This window comes from Alternaria viburni (assembly GCF_023758015.1).
Source record: "Alternaria viburni strain BMP 2772 chromosome Unknown scaffold_11, whole genome shotgun sequence".
Classification (NCBI taxonomy): Eukaryota; Fungi; Ascomycota; class Dothideomycetes; order Pleosporales; family Pleosporaceae; genus Alternaria; species Alternaria viburni.
This window is the reverse complement of record NW_026055780.1, coordinates 44,665-57,561: the sequence shown is the minus strand read 5'-3', so window position 1 is coordinate 57,561 and position 12,897 is coordinate 44,665. Positions and strand designations below refer to the sequence as shown.

The 12,897-nt window shown below is 53.3% G+C and overlaps 3 protein-coding genes across 3 annotated transcripts; 2 read left to right on the top strand and 1 right to left on the bottom strand.

The window, feature by feature from the left end:
* Positions 1-397: 397 nt before the first annotated feature.
* Positions 398-1,545, bottom strand: RPL5 (60S ribosomal protein L5; the record flags this gene model as incomplete). Its single annotated transcript, XM_049354539.1, has 4 exons — positions 398-1,064; positions 1,116-1,269; positions 1,320-1,392; positions 1,537-1,545. The coding sequence occupies 4 exons, from the start codon at positions 1,543-1,545 to the stop codon at positions 398-400; spliced, it is 903 nt and encodes a 300-aa protein (XP_049210662.1).
* Positions 1,546-2,135: 590 nt separating this feature from the next.
* On the top strand, positions 2,136-3,521 carry ARP2_2 (Arp2/3 complex subunit, actin nucleation center; the record flags this gene model as incomplete). Its single annotated transcript, XM_049354538.1, has 5 exons — positions 2,136-2,154; positions 2,207-2,253; positions 2,313-2,459; positions 2,516-3,307; positions 3,357-3,521. The coding sequence occupies 5 exons, from the start codon at positions 2,136-2,138 to the stop codon at positions 3,519-3,521; spliced, it is 1,170 nt and encodes a 389-aa protein (XP_049210661.1).
* A 1,939-nt stretch (positions 3,522-5,460) lies between these two features.
* Positions 5,461-6,027, top strand: J4E79_005659 (uncharacterized protein; the record flags this gene model as incomplete). Its single annotated transcript, XM_049354537.1, has 1 exon — positions 5,461-6,027. The coding sequence occupies one exon, from the start codon at positions 5,461-5,463 to the stop codon at positions 6,025-6,027; it is 567 nt and encodes a 188-aa protein (XP_049210660.1).
* Positions 6,028-12,897: the final 6,870 nt, after the last annotated feature.

The window sequence follows — 12,897 nt, the reverse complement described above, 5'->3', positions numbered from 1 at the left end:
AGGAGTAAAGCGTTGACTACCGACTGTCCCCTCAGTGCCGCTGAAACACCTGACCGTCATGGCCACACAAAAACAGCAACCCGTGCTTGTCTTTCCACATGGTCAAACCCGCGACAGCACGCCATGTGGTGTCGGCCACTACCGACCACACGCGCGTGTCACATGTTGCTATTTCAGAACACTTCACACAAGCTGAACAGGAGGGGCACATTGTTTGGGGGGTATCTTGTTGTGGTAGCCAATCGCGGCTTGCCGTCTCGTCATCTCATTGAGGTCGTGAGGCTAAGTACAGTAGATGTATCCTGCAAAGGCAGGCATCCTTTCCATGTCATCCCCAGACGCCAGAGCCGTGCTTTTGTCATGATAGAACAAAGTAGGAACAAGAGAAAGGAACAGCCTAAGCGGTGATCTCGGCGATCTTGGCCTTGACACGCTCCTCCTTCTCGGCCTTGGTGAGCTTCTTGCTCCTGTACTTCTGCGACTCGGCCTTCCACTCGTCCTTGGACTTCTTGGGGGCCTCGCCCTCCTCCTTCTTCCAGGGGTCCTCACGGATCTGCTTGTGTGCGTCCTGGTACAGCTCCTCAAGACCGTCAGCCTCGATGTCGTCATCGATGTAGCCGCTGAACTGAGACTTGTAGCGCTCCTCGTCGTCGTCGGCGAGAGTCTCCATGTACTCAGCGACGTGACCACCGAAGATGTACTTGCGGAGGGTCTCGGCGTCGAGCTCCTTGCCTTCCATGTCGTATCCGGGGAAGCGGTTCTCAGAGTGGGGGACGAAGACACCACCGTCGGAGCAGCCCTTCATGGCACCGAAGACACGGGCACCGGTGGAGGTGCGGGTGAGACCGACATCCAAGAAGACCTTGAACGGGCGGCGCTCCTCGCCGTCAACCTCGGCGGCCTCGGTGAGGGTGAACTCACCGTCAGCCTCCTCTACACCAACGAAGTCCTCGTCAAGCTCGAGCTTCTTGAGGACACGGCGGGCAAGGAGAAGACCGGTGGCGTAGGCGGCGGACCAGTTGGTAAGACCGTGGGTGATGCCGTAAGCCTTGAGCTCGTGGGCACTGGATTGTTGTTAGTCGAGTGTCTACAGAAGCGGAGTCGCCGGGACGTACTAAGCAGCCATGAAGACCTTGTCACCGCCAATCTCGGAGTGGACAACTTGGCAGATGATGTCCTTGTTGGTGAAACGGACGACGAGGCGGTACTTGGGCGCATTGTACTTGTTCTTGGCCTGGGTGATCAACCGCTTACGGGCGTAGTAGTCGGCTGCAGATTGTCAGAGAAGTCGCGGCTTGAACAGTTCACTGGATACGTACTCTTTCCCTGCCTGCGGCGCTTGTACTTGACTTGGTACCGCGAGAAGTAGGCATCGTTCTTCTGGAGCTTGGACTTTTGACAGAGTCAGCGATTGGCGCTTCAAACCCGCATTCGAAGCATCTCGCAAAGACTCCACTCGACTTTCGTCGAAGCGGGGTTGCCGTATGGCAATGGAATGGAGGGGTGCATTGCGGGCGCAATTCAGGGCGTACTTACGAAAGGCATCTTGACCTGCTGTTAGTTGAACTGGCTGGAGAGAAAGTTCGGTGTTGCAGAACGACGATATTGAAGTGGGCAGGAGGCGCTCGGACCATGCATTAAGCGATGCGCAAGTCGCGACTTCCCCAAGTTCCCAGGTGGGTGACCATGCGACTAGCATGAGGTGGGTGACCACACCTGAGCATCTTCCAAGGCTGGTTCTAGATAGTGGTTGTAGAGACGTGTACGGGTTCCTAGATTATGAATGGTCTCTGAGCGCAGTAATCTCAATTATCGCATGTATGGGCTATTGAGGAAGACATCTCTTCTGTACACCAGACTTGAACGCCATGAGATATCTAGCACATCATACACGTTGTGCATCAATTTCTTTTCTTGTTAGTATCATGTTACGGTTATCTCAGGATCTTCAAGACATGAAGTGACGGTTTTCAAGTTGTTGTGAGCCTCGCATTGCCCGTTTGAGTGCTCACGGACCCCTGGCCAACCATGCGCCCCGCCAACGTCGTCAACCTCAAGGCAGGCAGCCCCGAGCTACGGCCAGCTTCCAACATCCACTCCTTCAGCCCCAACAACCCTTTCGAGCTTTGCACAGGATGGCTGAAGCTCCCATTGGTATGCGCAGCGGCCTCAGCTATATGTGAAGCTCTACTTACCTTCCAATTAGTCCTCGATGGCGGTACCGGTTTCCTCAAGGCGGGTTACGCCGGACAGGTATGTTCTATACAACACGGAAGACAGGTCATGGCAAAAGCTAACAGGTTCCTCTCCAGAACTTCCCCGACCACCAGTTTCCCTCGATAGTCGGCCGACCCATCCTGCGAACCGAAGAGCGAGATGGCGGTGACATCCAGCTCAAAGACATAATGTGCGGTGACGAAGCAGCGGCAGCGCGCTCAATGCTTCAGATCACGTACCCTGTATGTGCATCGTCGAGATCTCAAGCTGCCTCCGAGCTAACGCTGTCTGTCTGTAGATGGAGAATGGTATCGTCAAGCGCTGGGATGACATGCAGCACGTCTGGGACTACACCTTCCACGACAAGATGAAGCTCGACACCACAGGCCGCAAGATCCTCCTCACCGAACCGCCGATGAACCCGCTCAAGAACCGCGAGACCATGTGCGAAGTCATGTTCGAGCGCTATGGATTTGGAGGTGTATACGTGGCGATCCAGGCTGTCTTAGCTCTATACGCGCAGGGATTGTCATCTGGTGTAGTCGTCGACTCGGGAGATGGTGTCACGCATATTGTTCCCGTATACGAAAGCACAGTCCTCAACCATCTCACACGCCGTCTCGATGTCGCCGGACGCGACGTGACACGCAACCTCATCGCTCTCCTCCTGCGGAGAGGATACGCTCTCAACCGAACCGCCGACTTCGAGACTGTCCGTCAAATCAAGGAGAAGCTCTGCTACGTCTCATACGACCTTGAGTTGGACCAGCGCCTTAGCGAAGACACAACCGTGCTGGTGGAATCTTACACTCTACCTGATGGTCGTGTCATCCGGGTTGGCAGCGAGCGCTTCGAGGCTCCCGAATGTCTGTTCCAGCCGCATCTCGTGGACGTCGAGCAGCCCGGTATCGCCGAGTTCCTGTTCAACACGATCCAAGCGGCCGACGTCGATGTCAGGAGCAGTTTATACCAGGCCATTGTGCTCAGTGGCGGTAGCAGCATGTACCCAGGTCTGCCAAGTCGGCTGGAGAAGGAGCTCAAGCAGCTGTGGCTCACCAAGGTCTTGGGCGGAAACCCGGAGCGACTCAACGTGGGTACACACCTACTATGCCGGCTAAACTCTGCTAACACAGACACAGAAATTCAAGGTCCGCATCGAAGACCCCCCACGGCGAAGGCACATGGTGTTCCTCGGTGGAGCTGTGCTCGCGCACATCATGGCCGACAAAGAGAACATGTGGATATCAAAGGCAGAGTGGGAGGAACAAGGCGCGAAGGCACTGGAGAAGCTGGGCGCAAGATGATACTAAGGAAAGCATGCAGCGACATACATCAACCAACAAATCCAAATATCTCACGACACGACCTGCGTACCGCGAATAGTATGAGTGACCCGAGACATGTCGCTGGTGATTTAGTACCTGTGACACCTTCTCAAAGCGGTCTTGTTTGCCGCGATTTACCTCGGTGTTCCACAAGCAGCCTCAATCTCCATTGCTTTTGCCTATTCCCATGCTAATGCGTGCGCCGACTCAATGTGGCCGAGCTCCTCCGGCGGCTGCATTGCTTCATCTACCTGAGCCGCACGCGGGAGATCTACCAAGCTGTACAACAGTACAACTTCTCCATCGCAAGTTGACGCATTGACGGGATGCCCAAACAACTGCTCTGATAGCCGCGCTAAGCTCTGTCCTCTGGTGCCCAAGCCAAACTACGTGACGGCATCGCATCGCGGCGAGCAAAGCCGGACCCTCTCTAGAAGAACATCACATACATTAAAGTTCGTGCGCTGGCGTCATCGGTCAGCGCTCAGTAGACGATGGAAGAATTGTGTGTAGGAGCGGCTTCGGCGGCAGTCCTTTCAGGCGGTATTTCCGCATGTTGGGTAATATGGGATTGTGCAGCGTTGTTTGTACCGTGCGAGCGGCTCTCCCTCCAAATAATATCGCACACATATTCTTCGGCGATGTTAGGGTGAACTTCGGGATAGACAGAGAAAAAGGCGCATGATGGATCATGATCGGTTCACGCCGTTACATCCAGCCAATATGTGCATACCCTTTTGCGAAGAATGTCGCAGTTGTGCTGCACAGGTGGAATGCGCTTGGCGTTGCGGCCGCAGTGTGGTGGTGTCATGTCTTGAAGGCGCTACCGTTTGGTCTCATCAGACCGTACTTTGGAGAGCACGCGCGCGGACGTGAAAGAAAAAAGACGTTGCTGCAACCTGGCGCAGGGCTCTGCTGCAGATGCAACGGTACCCTATCACACCCTCCACGGCGCTGCAGGGCAATGGAGGGCAGTTTGCAATGCTGTCTTCGCACCACGCGTTTAGCGCCGGGCATTCTAAGGCGGGCACGTGTTCGGTCTTAATCATGAGCCGGGCATGCTGCACTGCGTCATAACGGACAAGCTGCACAAGCTGCTTAGGCGTGTTGGACGATTCGCATGGCTAGCGAGGCAGGAATTCAGCGCCCCGCCCAAACCGCGAAACCAAGGCCTGCGAGGTGAAATGACGAGATTATAGCGCCTGCTATCATGGCGCGCCTCGCTGTAGCGGCCTTGTCCTCGGTCGGTACTAGCTATGTAAAGGCCGCTGTGTACCAGTTATCCTATTCACTGTTAGATTAGCTTTCAACCCTCCCTCCTCTGCGCCGCCCTCAGACTAGCCGACGCACTGCACTCCATCTTACTTTGATTGTGGACCCAGGTTTCGGGAAAACACACGCGCCATCTGTACTCCGCCATAACCGGCCCGCAGCCACCTGTTGCAACTGATAGACACCGGCTTGGTGTGCTGCCAGTAGCAGGCGCCTGTGCTTCCACCACATTGAAACGGGGTCCACTTGAGCCGTGCATCAAGCTCGTTACCCTCTCAGGAACGATTACCGCACGACGGTGCGCCTTCAAGCGGAAGATCAACGCTGTACCTTTCCATTAAGATCGGCTACCATCCCCGAGCCCTGCCACCAAGTCCCAAGCCTCTGCTGGACCCTCCCGCTGCTAGATATATTAGACACCGCCGCTGCTCTGTGCTTTGCTGCCTGCAAGCACGGTACTCCATCTTTCGATTATCCCTCTCCTCGCTGTCATTCAGGAGAAGCTGATATAACAACTCACCGGAGCCGCACCCTTCCTTCCTCCAGGTGAACGCGAGATATACTCGCCACACGTCATATGCGATCTCCGCCAACGTCGCCTTCCCTTTCGCGAGTCATCTTCAGATCCGACACCTCTCACCAGAACATGTCTTCTCGAACTGCCGACCGCAGCATGCCTGCCATCAGCTCGCCTCTCTCGCCCAGATCACAGCCTCTCGATATTCCTTCCCAGGCTCGACGTCGACCAGCCATGAACCCACGACAGTCCAGCAACACCGGCCCCGCTGCACACCTGAGGCTCCCTTCTCTGCCCCGCTTCCACCCAGCAAACTACGCTTCGTCCCAAGGCTCAAGTCATGCAAACACGCCTACTGCTGGTCCTGACAGCCCCAACTCGCCCGCTTCGCCTCGATCATCCAACAGGCAGTACGAGGTTCAGAGACAGATGTACCTCTACCAACAACAACTCCTTGCCAACACCAGCCGTCAACACAGGGGCTTTGGACCGAAGCCAACCAGCCCACGTCTGGAGCCACTCGCCAGTCCTGGGGTAGTCACTCCCTTGGAACTCGAAGAAGACGCCGGCGGTTACCTTACCGCTGGTGTGAGCCGTGCCGAAGCCGATCAGCACGTTGAGAAGTACATCCGCGAGGAAGCTCGTCGAAGGGGAGAGTACTCTCCTGGCCGTGCAACCTCCGTTGGTGGCCATTGACTATCCCGCCACCAGCAAAAGCAAACACACCACCACTCAAGCACTGGCACTAGGACACGGCACCGAAACAACTAGTCGCTCTACGCCTTTCTATTTGTCAAGTAATTTTGGAGTTATATCACCTATGGCACGGAGCATCAACGGCGTTCATCATCATCCTCATCACCATTACAAACAAACAAAAAACCCAGCACACGAATCGTACACAAACAATAGACGGAGAACGGATGGAACGGCTCGTTCTAGCAAACACGGACTCGCAACATTCTTCTTCTTCAACCACACACTCCAAGTGCTGGAGCGTGGCAACCCGATCGCTTTTTTCTCAAATACCCAACTATGCGTTTTTCATCCTCGGAGTATACAAACGTACCGCATGCATGCATCTCGCCTGTCCATAGCTTCACAGTAAGCGCTCCACCTGTTGGTGTCGAGCTGGGCAGATGACGGGTCTTCTTTTGTTTCTTCATGTAGCTAGCAATGACAATTCAACTCTATCCCATTTATCATATGCCTTTTTCGCCTCCGTGATGCATGCCAACAATGCCTCGATCTACAATCTCACAAATCTCACCCAACAAACACTGCCACCGCCTCCTCCTTCTCTCCGCCATATCCAGAGGTACAACCCGAGCATGCCGACCTACCCGACTCATGTCCTCCCTTCCCCATTCTTTCGCCCCCATTAAAAAATCACGCCCCTCCACTTGCCCACCCCGTATCCTTTTACCCAGCATGCCAGCGCGCGCCGGCCACATTCGCCTCTCTGAAACACGCGATCAGCTGCTAGCCGCCGAAACCAGCGGACGTGTGTACAGACGTGTACTGAGTCGCTGTTACCACCGCTAACGTGATTCCCTGCATTTTCCTAATGTAATCAACCACGGCAATGAGAAATGCAGAATATTCCCCACATCACTCCATAGTTACTAGAGTTGCAAGCCAACGCATCGTAGCGTCCACTAGACCCGTGCGAGCGGACCCTGATTCTTTCTTTGCAGTTTGGGAATTTTCTAATCTGCTGGAGGCATCCAATCCGGCTTTGCATTGGCAGTTTTAATCATGGGGCTACTACTATGTGACCAAGGTCCGCTACCGCTATTGTTGCAGTTGCACTCTCGCTTCGCATCCAGCGGCACTTACCACCACATGTCCGGGTCAATCGTGATTTCAAAAACCAAGGGAAAGGGATAGTCGAAAAGCAGGTTTAGACGGCCCGTTGACCACATGTTTCGATCATCGCCAACACATGGCCATATATCAGCTGAGATATCGCTGTTCATGTTGATCATTCGGCGGCGACATTGGCGTTGGTCGCCGCAGGCCGTTCGCGTAAACCTGCGTGTGTTTGCGAACAAAGGAAGATGGCCTAACTAAAGATCATCCTTCTACTCTGAATGGGTGATGGGGGATGTGAGATTCGCCAAGCGCAAGGTGCCCCGCAGTGCTGTGAAGGATCTTCATGGTGGGTTGCTGCTTGGGGTGAAGTGTGCCGGGTGGGTGATCTTGGCCCGGAAGGGGTTTGGATGTGATGCTTTCGAGGGGAACCGTGATTGATGTGTTGCATGTTGCGCATGGGCGGTTGTTTTTGCGGGAATATGCATGTATTGCGCAGATTGTTTGTGTTGTTGAGGTTAGGGCCTTGCTGTACAACAAATGTGCTGGTAATCTCCTTCTCTTTGTTGTCCCAAACCCACATCTACCCAACGCAAGCTGCACTAGAGATAAAAGTTGGACTGCGTTTAGTTTGCCAGCACATGCTATTTTTGCACAGCCCGCTCAAGATCGCAAAGGAATGCCACAGAAAAACAGGGTCTTTCTTATCGCCGTGTTATTTCGTTTTGGGGCCGGCTTCCCTGCGTCTTTTGATACGAAAGCCGTTGGTTGGTGTGGTGTGGTAGGCTTGTGCCCCGTGCGCCTTCCTTCACGGATCTAAGATGCCGAGTAAATGCCATGTGTGTGGGTCAAGAGTTATGCAGGGATTCGGCATCGGTTGTTTGCGAGCTTCCGGGCATCGATGCTGTTGTCAGTGAATATGTGGTGCGCAACGGTCGTGGCACCCTGATGACGCGTGATGATGGGAGTGATGCAGAGAGAGACGCGTGTGTATGCTGGGAGAGCCAGGGAAACCTCGAGATGGAGGAAGTGGTGCGATTGCAGCCTCTTACTCGTGGGCCGCCGAGATGATTGCAGATCACGTGTGTGCGCTCATGAAGATCAGGGAAATCAGCTCGAAGATAGTACTCGCTTGTTCATCCGTCTTGAGTCGACATTGCAGTAGTTGCATTCGAGCCAATCGCTCGTACTCCAGGGTAGATTAGAGCCGCGCCTGCTACTCGTCATTTGTCGCAAGTCGCTCTATCGTCCAATACCTTAGGTTCGGTTACTATACAATGAGTTAGAGCATGATTGGTGCAGTAGTACGTGCATGTCCAGGTAATGATGAGTAACCGGTGGTATTTTTCAAACTCCACAAGACGGCACACGATAGGTATTTCGAATCGACACTGCCTCCACTTCACGAGGCGCGAAAGCCATTAGCGTACGCTGCGCAAGTCGACTCGCTGAACTCTGTCAGTTGTTAGCATGCCGACGACGACGCACGTGGCCGTACGTTTGCCGCTCGTTCACCGCTCACTCTCCCATTGCGCCTCTCACGCCATAATCTTGGGAAATTTGGTTCGAACCATAGCTAGTATTACGAGACGGATGACATGACGACACACGAATCGAAGGCCCAGGAATCGGGTCGTCGTCGGACCCTCGTCTGGAAAATGTCGATTCGATTGTAACAGAGAGTCAGGTCCACACATTCTTACTCCACAGCCTGCGCGATTTGTAAGTCGAACGTAATTCAGGAACGTCCAGGAACGATGGGGATGTGTTTCAGGAACGCCAATCATTTCGCATGTGGAAGGCACTGGGGATCGAAAAGTCAAGATGACGATTGAAAGAAACTACGTCAGCGGCGGTCGCGCTGGGATCTGGGATGCGCAAATGAGTCTAGGCCTCATGCGGTTAGATTTCCTCCGCTCTCCGCTACTCCTTCGGGTGAAGGATACCTCAGGATGCAAGAGCATGTAAACATCAACAATCTTACCATCGCGATGGTCCGGACATACACTTGGATGATGCCACGCTCCACACAATCTCGAAGTCATCCTGACGATGCATCGGGAGTCTCCCTTGAGCCGCCTCACAGCTAAACCCTCTCCACATCATAACGACCACGGAAATACAGTGCGCACATCAACAAGTATCTTCCACATCCCCACTTGAGAGCCGCATCATCTGCGACCCCGCAATGCCGCGTGGGCTTTTGCGGAGGGTGTGCTCAGATCCTCTCACCGACTTCTCGTCTTACCAACCCGTCGGCTCGTAGTGCGTAGTCAACTTATGCAACGATTGATCCAGAAGGCTAAGTTCAGATTGCATCGTCATCTTCACCTGTACCTATACGTCATTTTTGACATCAAGAGGCGGACAAGCACAATCACGGAACACCGTTGTTTCCTAGGTGGGCGCGGGCCACTTCACCGCTGGCTTCCCATTAATGGTACAAGGATTGCATGAAAAAGATACATGGAGCATGCTCAAGAGTCCATCCTAGATGCGGTCAAGCACTACATGCACGGAAACCTTTCTCGTCTAGGCATGGCATGGCGGGGAAAACTACAATATGCAACTGCGCCAGGTCTCCCATCAATAGCATGAACTCACGCAGGAGACTGTTCCGTCATGGATTATGAAGAGACAGGCGTCGAGAACGTCAGCGTGGGATGTTGACCCAAGAATTGGGAGCAACCGACAAGGTACCTCATCCACCAGGTGGAGGTTGTCAAAGTAACCTGACCGGCACTAACAGCCTTGCTTACGACTACAGAAAGAAAACCCAACCACAGCCCAACACAAATCAATCAGCAATCTTCGATCGCAGTATTACTACAGTCACATGTACCGCTCCTCCACGATCGCGATCGCCAGCATAGATCAGCCGCGTCGGGCCTTTGTTATCGGACCGTATAGGACCCGCCATGCACGAACGGGACATGGATATCTTTGCGGCAACCACGCGTGGGATCAAGCGTCTCAAATTTCTACGCGACTCGGGATTAGTTTCCTCTGGGTGATCAGGCCGTCGGGCATGCCCGCTTTGCTTGCTGCAACGGTTGCGTGGGGTCCTCGATGGTGGCAGGACACAGGTTTATGGCGACGCGCGTTGGTTTGCGGCAAGCTCGCTTGTTGGCCGGGTAATCGCTGCTCAATGGTGAGGTGAGGTCTCCATATTGATGGATACATATGGAGACGACATATGTGGAGGAGTGAAACAATTGTGAGGCTTCAAGAGCAGACGAGCGAGCCACGTATGGGTACTGTTGCGGTGGCGAAGGACTTCGATGAGATTCTGGTCGGGTGAGGCGGTTGTGACAAAAACTGTGTTGGAGTGTTTTGCATTCAAGTCGATTTGGTGTGTCCGTCATTGCGAACAAATGGTAGCAACGTGTGTGCTTCACAGAACTCTACTCAGCGAGTGCTTCAGCGGCCTCACCTGGCGACGAGCACTATGATTTCGTCTGCTCAACACCCTGGCCAGGTACAGCTCTATATTGTACAACAAGCGCGCCATCACCAGCATGTTCGTCTTTACCCGCTGGAACACCTTGCGTCAGTCACTTCTCCAATATGTCAACGCCGTCACTAGTTGTTGAATTGGCGATAATTCGCACTCGAGAGGATCTCAACATCGCCGTCAGCGAACACGTCGTAGCAATGCGCATATAAATCGTCTATATTGTCAAGTCGAGTCTACTTTCTCTTCTCCCCATTCTCACAGCTACTATTTTCTTCATCACAACTCCTCAAGCAACCTCCAGAACCATCAATCACACAGATCAACAACCATGGCCCGGAAAAGCTCTCGCAGATCACGCCGCACAGAAGACCACCCCGACCCCTTCGCAGGCTACGACCCGAATGACCCCCGCGACTATGTAATGAGTCACACAACACACGACGACGGAACCCATGACTACTCCTCTGGCCACATCGATGCACCAGATCGTGGTCGTCGCAGCGGACGGCAGCCGACCTACGACGAAGCCGGTCAAATGGGCTATGCTCACGCGGCTTATGAGAACCATATGGGCGGAAGGGCGGCTGGGTGAATAGACTCGATTCTTCTTTCGCATTGTTTCTCGCCATGCTGACTTATACATCTTACTAGATACGGCCGCGGCTACGTCCAAGGTGGACAATACGGCTTCAGGAAAGGAAACTATGATGAAATGTACGATGGATATCAAGAGGGTGCCGACTATGGATACGACAACATGTATCAGCAAGGTGCTTTTCACGGTGATATGTATAATCGTTATGGGGGCTACGATGATTTCACTGGTGGTGGCATGGGCGGGTATGGTGGGTATGATGACTTCCACGGCGGATATGGAGGATACGAAGGGTATGGCTACGGGGGGTATGATGATTATGGTGGAGGATATGATGGGTACGACGATTATGGGTCGTTTGGCGGTTATGGTGGTCATGATGGATATGGCGGATACGGCGGATACAACTATTACTAAGGTTCTGTTCGAGTAGTCTAGTGTCCAATGGGTCTATCAAATATACCCTAGGCTCACGACCGCAATTTGAGAACTACACTTCGATCATCAGTGTTTCATTATCTAAGCTTGGCTAATCATTCAAATCCCAACATGATGGCACTGAAATATGTACTTGCTGTCTTTTACTGGCGATGGGCTTGTATGGACGTAACGTAAACAGGAAGTATAATTAGGACTAACAGGGGAAAATGCGGATTTGACAGACACTCAGCCCTTTGGCACACCCCATTCAAATCACCCGCACCCGATATTCACCGCGCCTTGATCACATAGTACCCATCTTCTGCTCTGCACACGTGCACGCCCGGATTTTAGCTGCTACATAGCTCTCACACTCTCTTCTCTGACAGACACTTGACTGATCGAACACACAGCGCACCACATCATGTTGTCGTAGCCAAGTCGCACTTTGACCAAACACATTGCCTTTCTTCATCAACATGTCGCCAGCGTGGTCTCGAGTCACCAACACCCGGTGTCGTCATCGACAGCTCGATAGCTGATATATATTCTGCTCTTTGGTACTTTTTTTCCTCCTCAACACACATTCCAACCTCGCTAATTAGCAACACTCACATTACCCAAACAAACTACCAACCAACTCCATTAACAATGGCGAAGAAATCGAAGAAGGCACCAGGCCGGCAACACATATTAGACGGCTCCTTCGCAGCCAGCCCTCATGCTACTTCAGAAGGTCCATGGACACACCATTATGAGGACGACAATGGGCGCACATCCACAGCACAGTACTGGCTGCCAGGCCAGGATCCCCCAACGGGCGACATGCCACGCCACCCCAAAAAAGGATACAAGGCAGGTCGTGAGCGGGCTGAGAAGGCCGGCTGGGATCAACGTGGTATGAGAGAAGGGTTTCCCATGGGGCATTTCCAGGGTTTTCATGATGCATACGATGATGTGGAAATGGTAGGGCAAGCTTATGCGAGGGGGTTTCAACGGGGAATGCCCGTTGGGGGAATGTTCGGGTATGATAATGGGTATGAGGACTATGCTCCTGGTGGATATTTTGATGACTATGATGGAGGGTACGGTGGATATGGGGGAGAGTTTGACGGAGGATACGGAGGATACGATGGCGGATATGATGGATACGATGGGTATGGCGGGTACGATGATGAATACGATGATTATGGTGGTGGGTACGATGACGGATACGGAGGGGGATACGGAGGAGGATATGGCGGAGGATACGGTGGTTATGGCGGAGGATTTGGAGGCTATG